Raw genomic sequence first — 25,038 nt, forward strand, 5'->3', positions numbered from 1 at the left:
TGCCAGAACCAGTCCTGGATGCTGGATATACACCTGACCATCCATAAACAAAACAGAGAGAAGAAACACACACACTCACACACACCAACCAATCCTGCCCTCAAAGCATTTACATTCCAGTATAAAGATGGTGATGAACAAATAATGAATCACTGAACTCTACCTCTGAAACTAATAATACACTATATGTTAATTGAATTTAAATAAGATAAAATTTAAAAAAGAAAAGAAGAAAAATAAATAAAATGTGTAATAAGTCTTTTGGTGATTAGTGCTAAAGAGAAATATTAGAGAAGTAGAATCAGGCTGCAGGAATTGCATTTTAGAAAGGGTGCTCCTGGGCGCCTGGGTGGCTCAGCGGGTTAAAGCCTCTGCCTTCGGCTCAGGTCATGGTCCCAGGGTCCTGGGATTGAGCCCCACATCGGGCTCTCTGCTCAGCAGGGAGTCTGCTTTCCCCTTCTCTCTCTGCCTGCCTCTCCGCTTACTTGTGATCTCTGTCAAATAAATAAATAAAATCTTTAAAAAAAAAGAAAAAGAAAGTGTGCTTCTGATATTAGTATAGTCAATCCAACTTTGTCATGGCTCCTGTTCACGTATTGTTATCTTTTTCAGCCTATTTGTATCTTTGAATCTAAAGTATGTTTTCTGTTGAAATGTATAGTTGCACCTTATTTTTTAATCCAGTCTTAGAACCACTGCCTTTAGATTGGATTCTTTAATCCATTAACCTTTAGAATTATTATTTTTATAGTTGAATTTATATCTGCCATTATATTTTTTCCAATTTTTAATTTTTTAAAATTTTTATTCAAATTCCAGTTAGTTGACATACAGTATAATATTAGTTTCAGGTGTACAATGTAGTGATTCAGCACTTCCATACATCTCCTGTGCTCATCATGACGAAAGCACTCCTTAATCCCTACCATCTATTTCACCCATCCCCCGACCTAGCTCCCCTGTGGTAACCATCCATTGTATTTTTGCTTACTAAATGTTTTACTTGTTTTTGTTCCTTTATTCCTCCTTTATTGTTTTCTTTTGGATTAAGTGAATATTTTCTAGTGTAATATTTTAATTCAAAAAAATATATAGAGAGTTAATGGTTACTATATATATTATACATAAAATTGTATATAAATAAATGAATTTTAAATATATATTTATTTATCTGATGGTTACTCCTGCATTTGCCAGATATGTATGGACTTCTTAGAATATAATTCATATTTTAGTAACTTAATTTCAGTGAGATATAGAAATGTTAGTCCTAGATAGCTCTTTTGCATCTTATCTCTTCTTTTGTGGTATGTGTCATTTTTATACATATTACATATATATATTATAAACCTGTTACTCTTCTGTTAATGTCTTCTGAAGAAGCTGTAAGAAGAAAGGAAAGCAAGTACATATTTATAGAGTTGTTATATTAACCTTTTCTTTACCATTTTTGGTCCTTCTTATTTGTTCCTGTGAATTTGAGTTATCGTCTTTACGCTAATACAGTTTTGCTTTTATCTGTCTGCTTAGATAGTATCAAATATTCTACATTTCTATATGCTGTAAGCCCAATCATTTTTTTATTTTATACATAAAATACATGGTAAAAATAATTTTATGTATAAAAATCATGAGGCAGAGTAAAATGATAGTTGATATCAGCCACCGAATTTTGTAGTTCATTATGCAAATAGCAGTAGTGGATGATAAGATGTGCAGGGGCTTGTAGGTCCTCTAAGGAGTTTTTAAACAAAGGAACAGTAACCTGACTTCTAATTTGAAGAGGGAAAAATCACTCACTAATGTATGGAGAATGAATTTCTGGAGGGTCAAAATGAGAAACACGGAGAACAGTTGGGGCTTATGGCAGGTGAAAGATGTCCAGGTAGGAGATGTCACTGGCTGGGCCTACTGGCTGGGATAGCAGTGGGAATGGAGAGGAGTGGGTAAGTTTGAGATGTATTTTTGAAGGGAAAACAGAACTTTATAACAAATCAGGTATGGAGATTGAGGGAAAGGGCAGAATTGAGGATGATTCATGGGATTTTGGCTCTCACATCTGGGTAGAATATAGAAGCGCTTACTGGAGAAAGAAGAGAGATTAAGTACAAGTGAGGACTTAGTTCCATTTTGGAATGGGTTCTCCATTTTTTTTATTTCAACTGAATTTCCATCTAATATAATTTTCCTAAGAAAACTTTTAAATGGTTCTGAGTGTTCGGGTTGCTGGAGTCCAAAACCTTCAGCCCTTGTATATTAGATTTCTTTCATTTCATATTTGTAATAATTTTTAAATATAAGTTCTAAGTTGTTTTTGAGCATTTAAAAAAATATTATTTCTTCATCTTTTTGCTTTCGTTGTTTCTGATAAGAAGTCAACTATTGTTTTTACCTTCTATTCCTACATTTATTTAATGTGTCCATTTCTCTAGCTGCTTTCAAGATTTCTTTTCATTTTTACTTCTCATCTTGATGAAAATATATTTATCCTGATGGGGGTTTCCTGGCAAGTTGGGCCTTTGAATTGATATCTTCCTCAACTTTGGAAATTCTCTGCCATTGTATCTTCCAATATTTCTTCTTCTCTTCTTGGTCTCTATTGCCATGCATGTTAGATTGTTTGATGTGTTCCACGGATCATGGCTATATGCATATGTGTATTTCTGTTTGGGTAGTGTCTAATGACCTGTTTGCACTTTCATAGATTCTTTTCTCCACTACATTCAGTTTGCTGAAAATCTCATTAAATGATTTTGATTTTGTGTTTCTTTCTATTTCCAGGATTTTTGTTTGTTTGTTTCTAACAGTAGGTTCCTTTTAATATTGTTTACATGGTATTCCATAAAAATTTCTTATTTATTTATACAAGTTGTGCATCTTTCCCACTTGATACTTTTACATATTTATAGTAGTTATTCTGTAATCCCTGTCTGATCATTTAACACCTGGGCCATCTTTAAGTCTGGCTCTATTGAATTTTTTTTTCCTTTGTTAAAAACTATTTGCATTTCTTTGTTTTCTCATCCTGATAATGTTTTTATATACATTGTGTAAAAAAGAATAGTAGAGCCTAAATTGGATATTACTTATGCCCAGGAAAACCCATTTTGTCAATACAATCTGTAGTTGAAGTGATCTGAGCTTTGCGGTTAGATTCAGTTCAGTAGAGGCTGAGTAAATCTGAGTGTAAGATCAAAACCCTCTTACATCTGTAAGTTTTCCAGCCTCACCATCAGACTTCAGCTTGCTCTTCTAGCCTGGCTCTCAGGGAGGGTTCGTTCTTTCAGCTTCCCTTCTTTTGCCCCAGACAGCTGCTGTCTGATAGCTAGTCTAAAACCCAGAGTTCTTGGGGGTGGGAGATGTTCTCAGTTCTCCTGTGTTCAGTCAGACTTCAGCAGACCCAAAGCACTAGTCTGTCTTTGCTGTCCTGCCACTCACCTAGCCACGCATGCTCACATGCTTATTCAGTAGAAGGTCTGGAGTGCATGAAGCAGGGTCTCCATTTACCTGCTTTGCTCTGAGACTTGAACAGATCTGAGATGTCTGTGCCTCAGGGAGAGGTCTCTCTTGGCTCTCTTGTCTTGCCCCCAACTTTTTTGAGTACTCTTGGTGAAGTCCTACCAGAAAGAATTGGCTCATGTGTACAGATGCTCCTTGATTTGGGGGCTCCCGGGGATTCAATGCAGCCATGACAACCTATACTTTGTCTTTAAATATCTGTGAGAAGTTTAAGTGTTTTCTTCTTATGAACATGAATGATTATTTCCTCCTCTCCCCATTACTCTACCTATGATGAATTTAGTTCATTAGATCTCTTCACAAACTCAGCTCTCTGACAGGCTTTGAAAAATGATTATTTTGTAGATTGTCTTACCTGTTCTTTTTATTAGTTATGTGAGTAAAGTTCTCTTGTGTCAGTATCCTAAGTGGAAGTGAAAAATACTTTTTGCAATAAATGCAATCTTTATTTCTAGTGGTGTCTACTATAAATGGAAAGTGTGGAACTAAACTCCTTTTTATGAAGGTAATTATTTAAGGTGTTCAATAAATATTTTTTAAAAGATATAAAGTTTCAGCAGTACAAGGATTACTTTTAGAATAATGAGATGAAAGAATAGACTGTATAGCTTTAAAACAATCTACTATAAATATTACTTCTCTTGGAATTTATAGGGGATAGGCAGCCAAAAATTGATGCCGTTCTCAGGGTTCTGCAAGATACACAGATAACATTTAGAATGTTGTGTTTGATTATATGCTGCTACTTAGAGAAGGAAAATTATAGAATATTGTTGGTGGCAGGTTATGTGTATGGAAGGGAACTGAACAAAAAGAGAGCTACAAACCATGCTATGAAATCAATTGGAAGACCCAACCTGGGATATGGTCTCTAAACTGAAGAACAAAAATGTTTTTATATTTAAAATTCTGTTGTGTGGAAGCCTATAATTACAAATTAACATCTTAGCACATAAGTATTTCTCTGGACTTCAGATTATTTCCTTAGAATAGACATTTTAGAATAATTACTTAGTGTAAACATGCTTAAACCCATGAGCTATACTAAAAAATTACCTTGTGGAAAGGTAGAAAGAGTTTTTAACCCTGCCACTAGTATATTAATATCTCTTCTACCATATCTTTACTTATTATTTAGTATTTCTAAAATTATTTTCCACATTGATAGGTTTAAAAAAATGGGGGAAAACCCCCACTAGGCTCATTGTAGAGTACTTACTTTTTAGAATTCCCTATTTTCTTTTTTGCCTTTCTATAGCTTCAGTTTTTATTGTTCTTATTTCAAATATTAATTTCTGGGTTTTCATGAGGCTACATTCAAATTTTCCTTAGAGAAAAATCAATGAGTCATATCTTCTGGGATGCCAGAAGAGATCCCAGATTCTTTTGCTGCAGAGAACTTTGCCAAATCTATGGCATCTTGCAAAGTTCTGCCAGAAGACCTGTGGGTTGGGTCTAGAGATGCTAAGGTAACACAGAAGCAGTGAGAAGTCTTTAAATGCCCTTTTCTATTCTCAAACACAGAGCTGCTTTATCAGTTAGAACCTCTGAGTGGGTTCTGGATAATGTTAAGTACTTGGGTTTTGGATTGAGAGGGAAGAAGCTAAAGGTTCTGTATTTTAATTCTAAGGAAATACCAGGATTTACTAGGAAACTTCAAACAATCTAGAACAAGTAGGATTACACTGCCTACAGGTTTTCTTGAAACAATTTCTGTTTTTTTGTTTTTGTTTTTGTTTTTTTTTCTTTGTCCTGAGGTCATTCTGGCTATTTCTGAAGCTTTTCAAACAGCTAGTCCCTGTGGTCTGAAGGCAAAATGCCATCAGCATGGTTGCCAGGCAACTAAAGCAGTATGAATTATTGGCCTTAGGATATACATGAGGCTTGCTTCTCTTTTCCTCCAAAGAATAGTCAGAATTGTTTTTTTCTGAGGCTTATGAACTCAAAGTATTTGCAAATAAATCTATGGATTACTGTTTATGGCTGGTTGTTAAAATAAGACCATCTCAAGAGGGTCTTTTGATCTGAGTATTTAAAGTAAGGAGCACATCTCCTGCTCTATATCCCTTTGATTGAGATTTATACTCATCAGTAAAGCCAAGATTGAAATAACGATCAGGTTGAGCCTCAGTATACTGTTTGTTTGTTTGTTTGTTTGTTTGACAGAGAGGAGCCTCTGACAGGCTTTCTACAGTTAAGACTTGATTTTCCATACTGAAATTATCTTTAGAAAAAATGTCCTGACTCCAAACTGATCCACTTAAAACTCAGGAACTTGAGACCCCAGTCCTGATTCCTAGCACTTGCCTCTGTGGTGCAAAGTACACTCCTCTCTGACTCTAGGAATAATAAATGGGTTGCAGAGAACTTGGCTGAAGAGAGAGGACACAAAGTCCCTCTGCTCCAGACTGTTCTCCACTTGGCTTGGGCATGAATCTGCTTCCAAAGCAAAGCTGAACTCTGCTCCCAAATTCTCTGTGTGGGTGGTTTTAGAAAAATAAGATATATCCAGTACTTCCTACCAGGGGGGAAGGCATGGGGTAAAAATCCATTTATAAAGATATTTAGTGCCCAAATAAAGCAGATAAAAAATGTATAATTGAGATAAAATAGTAGCAGTGGAGCAGAAAGGATCAACTCACAAAGTGGGAAAGGGATTAAGTGGGTTGAGACAAGGTGTATTTTCTGACAAGATAATTTATGGGCTGAATATAGGCATGGAAGCCATAGAGTATTGGGTATTTTGTGGTGGGGCAAGGTAAAGGAAGGTGCTCCTTATCTTTCACCAGTAGCCCACATGATTCAGAGATGAAGACTATAAAGTGATTGTGATACACAAGACTGTGCTTCTTGCATTGAGATGTTGTCTACTCTAAATAAGCATAACTTTTGTATTTATGTTTGTTACAAATATTTAATAAGTAGTACTGTTTTCAAAATACTATGCTAGGTATACTAGACCCAAAGAAGTCCAAAACATGTGTAAGAAGTAGAAGAAACATGTGTATGTCCACAGATGAACAAGCAAGTGGGAGGCAGAAGAAATATTTTTCATGTGGGCTGACTATATCGAGAATGGAGCTGGGAAAAAAGTTAACGAGAAAGCAAGCTTTTAAATCCTATTCTCTTTATGTGGTGAAACAAGTCAGATAGAAGAGCCACTTTTGATTCTAGATACATTTTTCTAAAATGAAAATGTTAATCTTTTTTTTTTTTTTTTTTTGCTAAGTCTGTCCTACTTCTTACATAGGTGGTTTTCTTTAGAGGGTATTATAAATATATACCTAAACATATTTGTTTTGGAAATTTATTTTCTCACAAGTTCTGATGTTAATGTATATTAACAAGAATGATTATAATTGGTTTTGTTCTAAAAAGAGCACTTTCCATGCCTTTAGCAATCCTGATAGAGAATTCTATCCTTAACTTACCAGTTTCAAATTGTTCCCTAACCATTCAGAAGGTACATTCTAGAAGTCCATCTCTCCACATCCACTTCTTGCTTCCCGTTTTGACAGAGTTGTTTGAATCCCCGAGCCAACAGTTTCTCACTGGCATTTACCTAATGTTAGTGACTCCAAGGGTTTTTGCTTATTCTTCCTTTCTTCATCTCAGTCATGAAAATCAAGGGCCTGACAATGTCACCTGCAATCCAAAGCCCACCCCCAAAGGATCCCTTTTGACTTCTCCTTCTTTACCATTCACAATTCCTCCAAATATTTTCTGTGGTCAGTTAAGACTTTCTAGTCTTTGAACATACCCCTGATCTTCCATTTGTTTGGGGGTATTTTCATATTGGATCCTTACTTGGACTCCACATCAGTCTATCAGCTGCAGCTTCCACTTGTACATCCATTTGGCTCTTCTTGCTTTGACCCAGCCTACGCTTGCCCATACCTGTTGACTGCCAAGCTACTTGGAAAAGCCTGAGGTAGCCTTGACCATCATGAGAATACCACACCCTTGTCAAGAGAGACCATTCGGAGTGCTTCCAGCCTTTCCATTCTTCAGACATTTAAACGGGGCTGGGATTTTGCAGCATAGGAAAGAAGGGAGAGATTGGACTGCCTCCCTGAGCCTTCTACCATATGTTTTTACTTAGGCCCCCAACCTCATATCACAAACTCATAAATAGTTCTGTCAGCTTCTGATTTTAAAATACTATATTAGTTTCCTAGGGCTGCTGTAACAAATTGGTTTCTTAATTTAGTCTTTCATAGTTCTGGAGGCCAGAATCCAGAATCAAGATGTTGGCAAGTCTCCACCCTCTCCAAAGGCTCTAGAGAACATTTCATTCCTTACCTCTCCCAGCTTACAGTGGCTCCAGATGTACCTTGGCTTGCAACCACAACACTTCAACTTCTGCCTCTAGGGTCACATTGCAGCCTCAAATACTACATATATTTATTTTCTGTGTTTCTTTTATAAGTACACTTGTCACTGGATTTGGGGCACACCTAGATAATCCAGCATGATTTTAACCCAAGATCCTTAACACAATTCCAGTCTTAAACTTGAAAAGTTATATACAAAAACTGTTTTTCCAATAAGTTACATTTGCAGGTTCTAGTAATGTGGGCATATATAAAACTTTTTGGTAGGCACAATTCAACCCACTACTATAAAAGCTTCTCTTCTCATAAGAGGCTCGAAATTATTCGAAGGTGTCTAGAAGGGAAGAGGGGCCACCCTACCCAGTGTCACAACATCCAGCTGCGTTTTCTCCTTTTCTTTATGAAGAGCGCTTTACAAACCAAAACTTCACTTTCACTCCTACAACTACTTAAAAGAAGTGCCTCAGTATATGAAGTAAGGCAAATTCTGATTTGGTGGGAGGGAAGGGTGGAAGAAATAGGAAATAAAGAGGCAGAATCAAAATATGAGAAGGCAAAACCTAACTTTTAATCAGAAACTCAAAAATATTTGTCAAATGTAGAGAACAAGTTCATAACAAAGTAAGAGAATAGATGGCAAGATTAGTGTCCAGGAGAGTTAAAATTATGGTAGGGTGAGGTAAGGCATGGTCTGAGCCACACAGGAATTTGTCCAAAGACAGGAACTAGACACCGAGACGCTTAGCAATTATTGTGGAGATGGGTACAGCATCTTGAAAAGCTATATATTCATGGTCTGCACTGACAGATAAAAATTCCCTAAATAATAAGGTGATGAGTCATTGGCAAGCCTGAAGGAACAAATTTTCCAAATAAGTGATGTGCAAGTATTTACACGCATATGTATGTGTAGGTTAGTTATTAAAAACACATGTGGAGTTATTTTAAGAGAGCTTAAAATACTGGATAGTTCTGCCTTCCTTGTATGTTTTATCATCTCTCAATGCAATAAGCAATCTTGGATCATATCCTACCTATAATTTATAATCTTTTTATTACTTAGCAGCATGAATTCTGAGAAGTACTTAATAAATCTTAATAAACTCATAACATGTATTATCATTGCCCCAAACAATTTGGGTAAAAATGTACAAAACCAACTAAAAAAGAGTATAAGCATATAGGTACATTTTAGTAAATCATTCACTACCCATATACAACATCAGTGGCAGTCCACAAAATTTTTAGCTGCCCCAATTGCACCCTTGCCTCAGGAAATCTTTCTAGATTCTACTTTTAGAATATAGCTTCTTGCTATTCAAGGTGGAGCCCAGGGGTTATCAGCAAAAGCATGACATAGGAGCTTGAAAGAAGTGCAGAATTTCACTCTTCTGACCCTAGGCTTATGAAATAGATGATTCATATGCATATCACTTTTTCTAGTTTATTATTTATTTATGAGCTTTCTGCTTGCTCCCTTGAGTTTAACATTTCATCATTTCTAGTTTGTATTTTTGTTTCAGCTCAAAGGAATAGGTGCCATTTTCTCAGAATAGTAAAATAAAAATGGAGGATTATAAAAACGATGTTGTCCAACTAATATTCTCTTTTTAATATTTATTTTGTTTAGATCCCCCAATCATTGAAGGAAATATGGAGGCAGCAAGAGCAGTGGATTTAATCCCGTGGATGGAGTATGAATTTCGTGTGGTAGCAACCAATACGTTGGGTATAGGAGAGCCCAGTATACCGTCAAACAAAATTAAAACAGATGGTGCCGGTATGTTGAAGAAACTTTTTAAAATTTAAGAGGTTTATAAATGCAGTGACAGCTTAATATACAGTCAAATGTATTTTGAAATAAAAAATGCTCTGAGGTAAGTGATTCATCTAAAAATGTGTATATATATATTTCACACAGGTGTGCGTACTCTGTGTCAAGACAGTCAAAAACAAAAAAAAAAAACAAAGGAAATATGAAGTTTGAGAATATTTTTACATAATTAATGTAAGGAGAGTGGTAAATAGAATTCACTACATATTCCACTAGGGACCCCTACAATGAAGTTGGTATTTAGAATATAAACTCTCATGTAAATTCTGAATGTTAACCAGGCAGACTCTTAATGAAGCAAGTCCTGTGATCTAGAAGGTTCACAATTTTGCATGTCCCTCAAAGACATTTATAACTGAGTGGCCATGGGATTTGGCCAGGGAAGGTACGGTGAGTAGGGAGTTGAGAGAATGAGATGAGAACTTCTCAGATCTCTGCCACTGGGGGAATCATAGCATCTCTAAGAAATAGCTGTAATGTATTCTTTTAATATGAGGTACGACTCTAAACACGCTCTTTGATCACAGCTCAGCCATGGGTGGTCTTCCAATTTAGATTCACATTTTTATGCTAAATACCAAGTCCATTTAAATAGTCTTTAGTAGGAGAAGTACTCAGCTCTATTTTCATTTTCCCCTGCATTAACAGGCAAAAATATTGTTCTGATTCTAATAATAGCTCTTTTTTTTTTATTATTCCTTGTCTATAAAAAAGAAAATGTTTTGTAGGCTCTCTGAGTTTGTTTTTATTATGCCTTGCCAAAGTTCGGTGCTTTATTTGGGAGAAAAGATTTTAAAAGAATGACAGACGGCTGTTAAAATTCTACTATGATATCTTAATATCGCTAATCCACATTTCTAGCATCTTCAATTTCTTGCCCTAACATCTGAATAGAATGATGAACTCTAATGTCTTCATTTTTAAAGCCAAGTTATTTACAGGACCGCCATTAATAAGCTCTCTTAAAGTTCCGTGTGGTTTACTACATTATTTACCAGGTACAAATGATGATTCTGTAATAAAGGAAGAAAATAAATGCTGAAGTACTGATCCGCCCTGAGTATTTTCACACATATTTCAGTTAATTCTTATAATAATATTTTAGTGTAGGTAATACGAGTCAGTACTCATTAATGGGCAGTAGACTCAGAGACAGTAAATAGTGTTGAATGAATGTTAACTACTCATGAGACTTAGTTCAAATCCACATGTGTTTGATACTTGTCATATATTGAGCTTTCTCTCGTACAGGTGGTATCTCAAGCAGGACTCTATAATGCATCCACCAAATGAACATAACTGTGCTTTTTTCTCTACCTCACAGGAATATCATTAGGAAAAGGAGGTAATATAAGTTGAAGCTTTATAGAACACACATACCAGATAGCAAGGATTCCTGTGTTTGGTTTTTATTATTAGTCCCTAGAGCCACTTAGTTTTTAATAGAAACTTCTGTATGATGGACTGAACACAGTTGCCCTTTCTTGAAAGACAAAAATAGAAGGGAACATGGGCATGATATGACTGGTGGTTTTAACTACAAAATTTCATGCTGAGAGATTTGCACTTGATTTGATTTAACAAGTATTCATTTTCAAAATAAAATTGTAAAAATAAAATTAATGATTAAGTCTATGCCTAAGTAAACTTATGTCAGTTAAAAAATCATAACATTCTTACAGGCCTTTTAAATATATTTTTTAAAAGATTTTATTCATTTATTCATGAGAGACAGAGAGAATGAGAGGCAAAGGAAGAAGCAGGCTTCCCACAGAGCAGGAAACTCCATGTGGGACTCGATCCCAGGACCCTGGGATCACGACCTGAGCAGAAGGCAGACGCTTAACAGACTGAGTCACCCAGGTACCCTATAGGCCTTTTTAAAAACCTCATTGAGTTTGATTAGCTTTCCATGATCTCTGAACTAACACGATATAGAACTAAGACTTCATCTGAACACATTTTTTGAAGTACAGAAGTCTTCATAGGGGAGGGAAAATGCTCACTCTGGCATTGGTGGTAGATGTAGACCTTCTCCGCTCCTCCTCAGGAATTCGGATACAAACAATATCTTAATTTTTTAATCTCAGAAAGTGACTGATTTGGGATATATAGTTTGATCATCTGAAAAGAATTATTTCAAGATAATTTCAAGATCTTTTTTTCTTGTTTAAATCTCAAAGTAGAAATGATTAAATACGCTTTTAGGAATAACAAAAAACTGTCTAAGAGAAAGATTTCAGTCTGATTTTTGAATCTCAGTCTATGAATATAATTTATATTTAATATCATATTTAGAATATCAGGATCCTTTTGATATAATTATCACCAAAAGTTTGCCTGTAACTCTGAAGACTTTTCAACCTCAGGGTCTTCTTACCCTTAGAAATGCTGGGAAAAACTTGCTTTAGGTATCAAATCTAAAATTTTGGAAGGATTGTTCAACTAAAAAATTTTTGACATCACCTTTTATAAGCATTGCCTTTTATGTTGTATTTACTCAAATGACATTTTGTAAATGAATTAATTCTCTAGCAAGCTTAGAAAATAACTTCCTTTGAAAGCCTTTAGAGCCAAAACAAACAAAGAGAGGTCTCTTTGTTTACTACCAAGTAGTAACAGTCTTGGTCCCAATGCCACCAGGTACGGCCCTCTAGTGATATGAGAGGATTCAGTCCTTTCCATTGTGAAAAAATAACCCCTACAACCTCGAACACATTCATTAATCTTTCATAAGAAAAACTGTAGGGTCTTGTATTAATCAACTTTTATGGTTATCAGTCTTTTAGCACTTGCTGTGTATTTTCAAACAGGGTGCTAAGCTTTCTATTTGCGTTGCTCCACTTAATTTCCCCAGTAACTTCATGAAACTGGTATTATTATTCCTGATTTTACAGACAAGGAAGTTAATGTTACAACCTAGCTAATGTGAAGCAGAACTGGGTTCACATCTAGGACTTTCTAATTCTGAAAGCTCTGCTCCTAAGCCACTTCTTAAAAGGACAGTGTACAGTACTAAAGTTGAGAACTCTTTCAGTAAAATTTTGGTACCTTTGATTAGAGACAGATTATTTAACCTCTCTGAGCCTTGGTTTTCTCATTTCTAAATGGAAATCATTTATTCTATGATTATTTTTTATGATTTAAAAACACGTAAGGAAAGCAGTTAGTTCTATCTTGTGCATATTTCCTGAATAAAATTTATTTATCACGCTAGTAATTCTCATTTTAAACTTTAGTATGCTTGTAAGAAAATATTGTCTACTCTGCAATTGATCACTTGGCAATATATTTCCATTTTTTATAAGCCTAGAGAATCATAATTTCATGTAATTTCTCATCACCTTAGAGGGAGAATTTTATATATTTAATATAATAAAATTCAATGGAAATTCTTCAAATGCTGTTTTTCTTTTCATCCTGCTTTTTAAAAATTTGATATGCATAAAATTGGACATTTACATTGTTCATTCTTACAAAAGAATAAAAATACTTTTTAAAATAGGGGGGATGTTTGTCTTGTCATGTACCATTATAACAACTCTGTAAGAGATGCCAGCATATGTTATGTGGAATAAAGGCTGGTTCCCGTTTGATGGAAAGGTTACCCCTGCACCTCATTATGCTGACTGAAAGACACAACATTATCTAATGCAGCACATGCCCTTATCTGTCCAATTACTTAATGTTAAGTTTGCATTGCACAGTCGCCCATATTCTTTGGATTCAGACAAGTGCATTATAAAATGGATGGTCCCAAATGAAGAATTAGAAGATGTGTTTGCGATTCATTGGAGCCCATTTAATTTCGACTGTAAGAAAGAGATAACAAAAGCATCCTTCAAAGTAATGTGTCATTCTAAGACATACCCCCATAGCTAATGGATCTGCAGGTGCAGTGGGTGAGTTGATATCCTAAAACAGTGCATTTGGGTTTGTTTTGACAGCTTTGGCATTCACTGATGCCAGATTAACCTAAGAAGGAAAAGAGAAAAAAAAATAATACAAGAATCAGCACTTTCATCCTTTGTATAGAGCTTTAATTTCATGACTAATGAAGCTACTCTGCTCTTTTATTTAGTTTTATTTTTAATTTTTAGCTGTATTTGATAAAGTGAGAAATGGTGCTAAGAACATATTTTGTAGCTAGCAAGGTACTGTTAAATTTAGTTGCTATCATCAGTAATAAAAGAATAAATCTTTTTTTAAAAGTAGCAAAATGTATAGATTTTTTTAGCCATGAGGAGGCCTGTGTTAAAGCTATAGCTTCTGTACTTGTAAGCAGTGTGACCTGGCTAGCTCAGTAACTTCTTTGGGATTCATTTGCCTTTCCTGTCAAAAGAGGATAACGCAGGGCGCCTGGGTGGCTCAGTGGGTTAACCTTTTGCCTTCAGCTCAGGTCATGATCTCAGGGCCCTGGGATCAAGTCCCTGATAGGGCTCTCTGCCAAGCAGGGAGCCTAGTTCCCCCTGCCTCTCTGCCTGCCTATGATCTTTCTCTGTCAAATTAATAAATAAAATCTTTAAAAAAAAAAAAAAGAAGATAATGCTACTTCTCTGTATACATATTTCTCAGTGCTGATCCAAGTATCCAGTTAGGTACGGTATGTAAAAATTATTTCTGTGTTCTAGATGAATCTTTTATTAAGCACAGCTCCTTCATTCATTCAGCAAACTGTCACACACAAAAAAATGTGGATACCTAACACATTGGATTAAAACTGGTTGTACATATATACTTGTTACTATAGTAAAGAAAATGCATTTTCAGGCTAGAATCAGATTCTATTTAGGTTGTTATCATTAGTGCTACAAAAGTATTTGTAGAAGAAAAAGGAAGGAACAAGAACCATAACACTAGTTCTGGCAGTTGCAAGTTGATAGAGGAAGACAAGAAAAAAAAGCAGCAATCAAAGCCACGGTGATATCTGCACACTACGATTCAGAAGAACCCATTATCGATTGTAATTTGTTTTGTTTGAAAGCAAAGTTCACATGTGCATTAGATGCTTTTGTTCTTAATACACAGATAGAAACTAGGAAGTTTTAATTCTTTTGCTTAACTTAAATAGTGTATATTTGGTTTGAGTTCTTCATAACAATCTTGCTGTGCATTCTGATGACTTCAGTTTGTAGCATTCTTTTCTGCCCATCCAGCATTTTCTCCAATGACTTATTTTTAGATTATCATTCTGTTGATTAGTTAACAAATTTACTCTGTACCACCTGTGTAAAATTCCTGTTTAAGATCAAAGCCTAGATTAATAAACAGCCTGTAATTTCAGCTTGATAAGACCCTAAAACATTAATATTTTTATGAACTATCTCAGACCCCGTATTGTTTTTACTGACTATGGAAAGGACATCAGTTTAACAGGATAGATGCATTAGGAATGTTAGCAGTCTGCTCCACCAGCAGAACAGGAGATCGATCATAAGAGTTACAAGTAACTACTCTCGTTTGAATATCCAAATATTGTACAATTCATTTGATTTTGTTAACAGCTAATCAGAAAGAATATATATTTAGAAGTAGAATAAAAGCAGAGGTAAAATGTTAATCTGTACTTTAATGCCTTTGGTGTTCTAGATTCTAGAGCATTACATTTATAACCATTTGAATCTCTTCCTAAAAAACTTAGTTTTAAATCACAATGAGATTTTGATGCAAATTAAAGTGGAAAGTTACACTCATGGTAACATTATTTCTGTAAAAATGGCTCTACAAGTTAAGCAGTAATTAAGAAGAGCTAAGTAGTCAAGAGTCTATTTTGAGTCAGGGGCCTGTCTTCCTATACTCCTTGATTTTCACAGTTTAGGATTAGTTGTAAACCAGTTTTTATACTGTTAAATAAAACACCAAAGCTCAAATAGGTACTTACATGCAAATTATCTAAGCTTACAAAATCTAAAAGTAAAATTGGCAACATTAGTTTGTTTTTAATAAACTGAAAGATAATTATGACATCAGCTTAATTTTCTTTTTAAATAATTTTTAGTCCTGTGATTGAAACACAGAAGCACTCTTTTTTTTGGGGGGGGGCAGGGGATCGATTTTATTTGGGCTTCTCACAGTGGTTATAGCCACTCTGTCTTCAGAACAATCACAGCACAGGAAATGCGTCACTGAGACTGCCCAGAAATCTTATTGCTTAAAATACACATATTCACAACTGACAAATGGTGATGTGCCTCACACAGGAATGTGTTAGCATTTGCAAATCTTCCAACTGTAGCACCAAACCCTCAGCCAGATCAACCCCTTCCTTCTCGGTCAGGTCACCGGGAAAACCAGATTCAGTCTGATCTCTCTGACCCCTATCCAGTCCTCCCACTCTCTCTTTCCATCTCTCTCCTGGCAGGGGCCAGACTGTGTGACCGCTGGAAATGAACCTGGCTCCAGCGGCTGCGTTCACTTGTTCTCATGCCTGGAGGGCAGGACGCTGCAGTGACCCCAACAGTTAGCGCGCAGACCCGCACCCCATTCCACCCCGGGGGGGAGGAAACTTGAGAGGGCCAGGATTCATCCATGTGATCAGTTAACTGAAGCAGAATTCATTTTGGTAAAACAGAAGCACTCTTCTAAACCTCTTCAAGGAATCACTTAGACTGAACTCATGGCAGAAGGAAAAATGTAAAAACTCACTTTTCTTAACCTTTCACAGTAAAAGAATATTTTGTTTATTCATGATTAATTCAATAATTTTCTATTTTTTCCTAAATAGTTTATTAAAATCTTTTAAATGATTTATAGTTAAAAGAAAGCTTTGTTTGTTCACTCTTAAATTACTTTGGATCCAAAAGTTGAATAAGCTGCCTTGTGCTTAGAGTGATTTACTTCCCTGAAAGGAATCATGATTTGCACAAGTATTCCTGTTCACACAAGGTTGAAGGCAGAAGAAGGGTACCTAGGTGTTCATATTCTTGTCAGATAGGTATGTTATATTTCAACACCACCTGTGAAAAAATGTCCCATAGCTGCTAAAGCTACAACTGAACATTGAAAGCTAAATGGAGGACATTATGTCAATAATCAACCCAAGATACAAAACATTCTATTAGAAGGTACAGTACCTTTATTACTGTCTTTTATTTTAGTACCATGAGTTCAGTGAGTAATCTTTGAAAAGCAAGTCAATCTCGACTAACTTATTGAAGCATGTTAAAAGAGCTTAAAATAAACCTTATGAAATGGAAAAAAATTCAATCTAACATAAGCATATTCCATTTTGAGCTCTATTCTAAACAAAGAGGCTAATATTGATTATAATAAAAAGAATCACAGTGAAATGTTTTGGCAAATAGTACTTGACCTGATGAAAGCAATATTTGATTCAACAAATTACAGTATAATAAATTATTCTAAGGTTATTTTTGAAATTATTTGCCTGTGACCACAATACTTGTATTTAGAGTTAAACATACAAAATTTGATTTATTCATTGATTTTAAAACAGCAAGTTCTTTGTTTCTTGTTTCTTGTAGCATGTAGAGTTTTAACTTCAGAATATGAATTATGGGGCTTAAAGGGTTTCCAAGAGTTATTTTAATATCCCGCCTTCAATATGTATTTTATCTAAAGTGCTACAATTATCTTTTAACACTTCTGTGCACTCAGTTTTTATTTCTAATACTTATGTGGTGACAGTTGAATAGTAGAATAAAATCTCTAATATATTAATTCCTAACCAGAAATGGAAATCATCATATGGTCTATAGACATAAAGAAAGTCATACATGTTGTTTGTTTTTGTGCAATTACTGTGCATTATTCAACAAGGAATTTACACGGTTAACATAGGGGAAGTTGTGAAGTATTTATCTTTGAATCACAATTATTTGTTGGGATCTGCAGCTTAGTAAACGGATGCATTGCTTTGAGCCCTCTGAGGAAGGTGTGACTATTTCCCACCAGGAAAGATCTGGGGACTCAAGGAATAACTCATCTTTCATATGTTCTTTAAAATGTTGACAGATCTGGGAATGGTACCTCCGACTGAACCACAGCAGTTCTATGTAAAAACAGACTGTCCATGTAGCCGAGCAGCTGATCTCTAAGTGCCTCCAGTGCATGACAGACTAGGCTTTGTGTACCTGTTCAACTCCAGTTACATGCAAATGCAGGAAGACATACCATACAATAAGATTCAGGATGCAGGAGCCACTGGGTGGCTCAGTAGGTTGAGCCTCTGCCTTTGGCTCAGGTCATGACCCCAGGGTCTTGGGATTTAGCCCTGCTTTAGGCTCTCTGCTCAGTGGGGAACCTGCATCCCCCCCACCCACCGCCTCTCTGCCTGATTATGATCCCTCTCTCTCTGTCAAATAAATAAATAAAATAAAAATAAATAAGTTGTATGATAGAGCGACTATCCTAAAGGACTTTCAGGGAGAGAGAATAACTGGGAGAAAACCAAAGAAGAGGCCATTGGACTTGGCAGTTAGAAGCAATTTTGTGATTTTTGAGAGAGCGATTTCAGTAATATATATAAAAAAAAAAGAGGTTATGGGTTGTTAAAAAGAGGTTATAGAGTGAAGTACAAAAAAAGCCATATATCAGTTCTTTGCTGTTCTGTGACAAGTGTTTGATGGCATGGAGAGTAAGTGGAAGGTAATATTACAGATAATTTTTAAAGATGGAGAGACTGCAGAGTCGAATCCAATAGAGTAATTGAAAACTGAAGGATGATGTAAGAAGATAAGAGTGTGGGAGAGTTGGAGTCCCTGATGGGGCAAGATTCTAGAAGAGATTTAGAAACTGGGTAGTGAGAGAACCAGAAACAGTTTTAGATTTCTAATATTTCCAGATATTTTGGGGGAACATTATCCGATATTAGTGGATAGGCACTCTTTAACAGCTCTTTGTAGATTAAAGCATAAAACTAACACCACAACAGTAAATTATTAGAAGGTCATAGGGTTTAAAATAAGAGCAGTGAAATATTTTCCCAACAAAGTGGATGTAATCTTTCAAATTCATATTAAATAAAAGGACAGAGAAAAAAAAAAAAAAACAGCTGTGTGTGGGGGGAGGGCAAATTTGCTTTGTTACCTCTGGCTGAAGAAAACCCCTACTTTCCTATGCCACTAAATCAATGTTTGTCTGGGCAGTAAAATAGATTAGATATGTATTACTATACTATGAGGCATTGTTATTATAATTGAGTAGATCATGTATACAACTTGTCTTTCCTAGTGAAAGTAAAAATTCATGGTTTTTGTAGTGAATAAGAACTCTAGTGCCAGAAAAAAATTACATAACCTCATTTTTTCATTGTTTCGTTTGTTTGTTTGTTTCAGCGCCTAACGTGGCTCCTTCAGATGTCGGAGGTGGGGGTGGAAGCAACAGGGAGCTGACCATAACATGGGTAGTAAGTATTAATAAGTTGTATATATCAGAGGCTGCTTTACCTACCCTTAATCTCAAATTGATTTTGTTTCCCAAAATAAATCAAAACAAAAGACATGGCCCAGGATGAACTGTTTTTGTTTTATTTTGTTTTGTTTAAATATAATAAGAAAAATTCTAATGGACCATTAGGGAAATTATCAACAAGCAGAAGAAACTGTGAGTTTACCAAAGATTCCAATTGTACATTTTTTTCTTCCTTAAGTGACTGTAAAGAGAAACTGAAGTTTAAGTGGAAAGTAATCTACTCTTATTCTACATATGGTTGTTATTTCATTCATTTATTGATTTATATCTTAACTGAGTCAAAAGCTTTCTAGTGAATGAGTGTACACTGACCACTTTTATTCATGGTCAAGATAGAAACAGAGGCCAAAGATATTGGTTGTTCGTTTTCTTTGGATTTCCATATCTTCCACCTTTTCTTGATTTTATAACTACCTGGAGAAAAGTAGGAATTTTGTGGCTTATGTTGGAATAATATAAACATTTTTGTTATTTTTGGTGAAACAAATTTTTGCAATGTATTCTAATCTAAGTGAAATGTGAACTTTATTTTTTAAAAGAAAATTACAGAAGAATACCCTTTATAACCATAGATGCAAAACTTAAAAAAAATGTTGGCAAATTAAATCTGGCAAAATACTAAAAGAATGATACACTGTGATGAAGTAGAGTTTATCCCAGAAATGCAGAGTTGGTTTCACATTAACAAATCAATCAGTATTACTCATTATATTGGCAGAATAAAGGAATGAAATCATAGGATCATCTCAATAGATCAACATTCATAATTAAAACATATTCATGATTTTAAAAGTCTAAGTATATAGAAATGGAAGGGAATTTCTTATACCAGATAAAGGATATTTGTGGAAATCTTACAGTTAATAATAATGCTCAGTGGTGACAGGCTTAATATTTTCCTTCTAAGTTTGGGCATAGGGCAAAGATATCCCTCTTAATGTTGTAATGGAGGCCCTAGCCAGTGAAATAGGTCAAGAAAATGAAATAAAGAGCACAATGTGTGTTTGTACACAAAATTCTAGGGAATCTATAAGCAACTATTAGAGCGAATAAGCACATTTTAAAATGTTGCAGGATACCTGGTCAATATTCTAAAGCCAATTGTTCTTTTATATTTACTGGTTTGCTGCTAATAAAACTTAAAACCAGAACAACAACAACAACAAAAAAACAAAGTTGCAAGAATTACACTACATGAATTCAAAACTTTCTAAACCTACATTAATTAAGACAATGTGATACTGGCATAAAGACTGATAAATATCAATGAAATAGTGAGCTCAGAAATAGACTCACACGCAAATAAACAGCTAATTTTGCAAAAAGGCACCAAAGCAATACAATGGGAGAAAAGAAACATTTTTCAGTGGAATGTACTAGATAATTGGATATTCAATTGGGAAAGGTTTATCCAAAAGGAATCTGAATGTTCTTCAGCATTGCTTTTGTCCAATACACTGAAGTGATGAGTTAGTCCTTTTCTATTTAACATTAGTAGCGTATTATCAGTGAGTCAAAATACTATTTCCACTCTTGTGGTAGTATCTCTACCACAGAAGTATTATTTTTTTGTTTTGTAAAAATAATTTTTTAAGTTAGAAAACAACAGATTTTTATTGGTAGCTCCAATGTTAAAATATAAAGTAAACAAAATTACCCATGATCACACAACCCAGAAATCACCCAATTTGACATTTTGGGGCAGTCTTTCTAGTCTTCTATGTATAAAGTCATAAAATTTGTATAATTCATTTTAAAATTTAATATTATTTTATATATAATTTTGCAAGACTCCTTGAGATTTTATTTTTATTTAAGTTATATTTTATATATTATAATATATTTTATCATTTTTTGTTTGCATGGAATATGACAACATTAATTTTCATTTCAACATATTTTCATGACATCTGTAATTGATTTTCAAAAGACAAATTTTAACTGCAAGCTTTATCCAACTTGTACTTCTAACAGACATCTATTTCTGGAGTATATGCCAAGCTTATAAGGACTTTTTCTATGGAAATTGTTCATTTCACAATCCTCTATCCAAAATGTAACTTTTCCTAAGGCAAAAAAAAAAAAAAAATGAAAGAAAGAAAAAAGAAAGAGAATAAAATCAAAGCCCAAAGCACAAGCAATAATAAATTACCAAAATTATTTTTTTTTAAATGACTGTCAGATTTTACCTGGCCTACTATGGCTTAGTAAGCAGTTCCTATGCAAAAATAGATCTTGGATGTTAAGGGATCCATTGGTCTAAAAGATTAAACAAATATTCCAGAAATATTTTGAACTCACTGTGGTATGGTAACCCAATTTTAATTTATAACATTTTCTCTGGACAGTCAAACCCCAAACACTTAAAAAAACAAAACACACACACAAAAACACAACTTTTGTATGAGCATCTGATTTTATTTTTTATTTTTTATTTTTTTTAGAGAGTGAGAGTACACACATGCCTGAGTGTGCAAGAGCAGAGTGGAGCTGGGGGTGGGGAGGGGTAGAGAAAGAGAAGGAATCTTAAGCAGGCTCCACACCCAGCACAGAGCCCATTGCCAGTTCCATCTCATGACCCGGAGATCATGACCTGAACTGAAATCACGAGTTGGTGGTTCAGCAGACCATCTGAGCCACCCAAACCCTCAGTACCTGTATTTTTTTTTTTTTAACTGGAGTTTGCTTTTGCTCTTGAAACTTACTTTGATCACTAGTGTAATGGGTTATGATAAATCTGTCTCAGAAATCATTCAAGGGACTTGTTATTGATACATTCAAAATATTTTGTTAATTTTTTATGACCTGTAGAAGAGTTCTGTATCAGAGACTAATGTCTGAAAAACACTGCATTTCAACAGGATATTTGAAGTGAGAGATATTGGTGGTGGAGAAAGCTGTGATAGTACAAAGTTGTCTGAATTAGGCAGGTAACATTTACGTAGGTTACATGTTTATATATATCCACATACCCATTAAATATTTTTAGTGTTTAATTACTGCAGACAGTCAAAGAGCAGAACCTAGGCTCCAAAGGACTTTGAGAAGTGCAGAAAAAATAGCAGGTTTTAATCTCTGCAAACAATGAATTGGTTTCTATAGGTGGATATTCAGCAAAAATTGACTCCATTCAGTGCACTGTAGTCATATTTTATTCTTGGCATTTAAGTTACATTCTTAAGTAAGATTTAGGAATAAGATGTTGAATCTCAAGTTATTTGATTTATAAGCTTTAGTGTCAGTATAACATATAAAAGTATAGCTATTAGGAAAAATTAGAATATTTTACTCTTTTATATGTAGCTTGATTTTTTTAACACAGTGGGTATCTTTCAGAATAAGATGGGAAGCTTATCAAAAATTCATGATAGAAAGTTTATTCTAAAAATTTTTAAATCAAGTCTCTGGGGATACAGCCTGAGAATCATTATTTTTCCCCCCAGTTTTACTGAGCTTTTTGTTTTTTAATTTGAAAAGTGTTTTCCATTTTTGTTAGGATGTGAAAACTTTGTAGCTGATTCTGGTATATTGTAAATTGCAAAAACTAGGGAGATAACTATCTAATAAGAAAAATGTTTAAACGAATGTAGAAATATTATATTTTCAAATAATGTAAAAACAGTAAGTTTGTACATCCTTGAGATCATGCTTTAGGATTTACAGTTCTAGCCATCATGTTTAACATAAATATATTCAAGCGGCTGTGGTATATTAACTTCAAGGTTTTTCCTCAAGACAACTTAACTTTGATTTTTACAGTATAAAAGTAAATATACAACTTGCATATTTATCTTTTTGACTAAAAAAGATCAAATGATGAGTATTTATTAGAATTAGCTTTGCCATTATTTAAAAATAATGAATTGTTAAAGCTGACATGAACTTCTTTATTGGACAGTTGGCATGTTTAATAATAAGAAAGTCAGAAAATAATGCCAGACAGAGCACTTTCTTCAATATTGTGTCAGACAGGGGCCCATAGTCAGCCCCCTACAGATGAGGGCAGTAGCATCTCTTCCTTCACCTTCTCTCTTTTTCCTTCTGTCCAGTTTCCACTGTTTGATTATAAGACAGATATCTGGAGTCTTGTACTCTCTTACCATTGCCTTTCAACTCTAAAGAAATTAATTTACTCATTCTTTAAATATTTCTTGAGGCTCTTTTCTTAGGTTCTAGGGATAAAGATAAATGAAATTCATAGAAACTCTGCCCTCATGAAACTTACATTCTAATAATTGAGAGAGAAAATGACGTGGATAAATAAGTCAAGGGTACGGTGTCAATCATGGTAGTGTTAAAGAGGAGAAAATAAATCAGGGAGGTGGGCCAGAGGTATTATGGAAAGAGTCCTGAAATGACAGATTCTGTGGCCAGGGAAGACTACAAGTAAGGTATCTTGACCTCAATAAGTGAGGGAAGCGGCCTTCTGTTGTATGAAAGAGCATCCTAGGCAGAAGGAATTGAATGTAAAAAGGCTCAGAGTGGGAGCCCCCCACCCCCGCCCCCCGCCCACCCTGAGATATTCCAGGAAGAGCATCCTTGGTAAGTGAAGTCATTGCTTGTTTGAACATGTTTTTGCCCTGGCATTTTCAGGCAACACTAACTTATGAACATGTTTTTTTTAAGTACATTATTACAAAGAACATTCTTCCCTGTGTATTGTTATTGTTATTTGCATTGAATTTTCCCCCGTTAACTGTATTGTTTAAACCTATTTAATATTTCAATTTCTATGTAGCCTCTGTCAAGAGAATACCACTATGGTAACAATTTTGGTTACATAGTGGCATTTAAGCCCTTTGATGGGGAAGAATGGAAAAAAGTTACAGTTACTAATCCAGATACTGGCCGCTATGTCCATAAAGATGAGACCATGCGCCCGTCCACTGCATTTCAAGTTAAAGTTAAGGCCTTTAACAACAAAGGAGATGGACCATACAGCCTCACTGCAGTCATTAATTCAGCACAAGACGGTAAGTAAAAGAAAGACCTTACTAATATGGTGAAGGAGGGGAGATTTTTTTCATAGTACTAGGCATTTAGTAAATGAGTATTACTTTGATCCAGATTAAAATGTCATTCTATCCACTTAAATACAAGAATGCCTCCAAAATCATTTTCATCCTTTAGGTCATGTCCATGATAGTTAGGAAATCTCCACTAAAATAATCAGGTTAGACCCCTTTTCCTGGTCTCTTGCTTCTAATTTTGAAGTCAGAAATTCTCTATACTTGATTGGAACCTTGGTAAGTCGGCATTCATAACATTTACTGCTTATAAATTACTGAACATATTTTGGGGGGAGTAAAATTGCCCCTTTTTAACCCCAATATTGTGTAATTATAGCATTTGTGTAACTTTTCTGTCATTATGATAGAGTGCTAAAATTTTATTAAAGGAAATTGAAGCATGATTCTATGACAAAGCAGTCAGAAAAGCAGTTGAACTTCTTTCTTGGGAAAAGAAAAATTTGTCTGAAAGACTACTTAGGGGATAAATATATAGATACTGGCTCTCTTTGTTTTTCTAGAAACATTAACTGATCTGAGTATGCTCATAAAGGACTCTATAGGTCTATGCTAAATATATAATTTTTTTTTAATTTTTTATTTTTGATAAACATATATTTTTATCCCCAGGGGTACAGGTCTGTGAATCACCAGGTTTACACTTTATGTGTAATATAAAATTATATATTATATATTATATATTATATAATATATAATTTTATATTACACATAAAGACATTGATTTCTGATTTCCTATTTAAGCTACCATACTTTATATTATGATTTTCCTAATTGAAGAAAGATTAGGCCTTCTTATTTTTTTAAAGATCTCCTTGTTATAACTCCCTAATCATAGGCACTATGTAATTATTATTGGCTAGAAAAGCAAATACGGATTTCATTGGCTTCT

At 34.7% G+C, this 25,038-nt stretch overlaps 1 protein-coding gene across 2 annotated transcripts in view; it reads left to right on the plus strand.

Annotated features, from left to right (window-relative positions):
- Positions 1 to 25,038, plus strand: part of CNTN1 (contactin 1) — a 353,970-nt gene that overhangs the window by 277,711 nt on the left and 51,221 nt on the right. For both annotated transcript variants that reach the window (XM_059402902.1, XM_059402901.1), the window contains 3 exons: positions 9,484 to 9,633; positions 18,984 to 19,054; positions 23,858 to 24,092. In XM_059402902.1, coding sequence (XP_059258885.1) covers positions 9,484 to 9,633; positions 18,984 to 19,054; positions 23,858 to 24,092 — 456 coding nt within the window. The remainder of the gene's footprint in view (positions 1 to 9,483; positions 9,634 to 18,983; positions 19,055 to 23,857; positions 24,093 to 25,038) is intronic.

Source organism: Mustela nigripes, chromosome 6 (genome assembly GCF_022355385.1).
Source record: "Mustela nigripes isolate SB6536 chromosome 6, MUSNIG.SB6536, whole genome shotgun sequence".
NCBI classification, from domain to species: Eukaryota; Metazoa; Chordata; class Mammalia; order Carnivora; family Mustelidae; genus Mustela; species Mustela nigripes.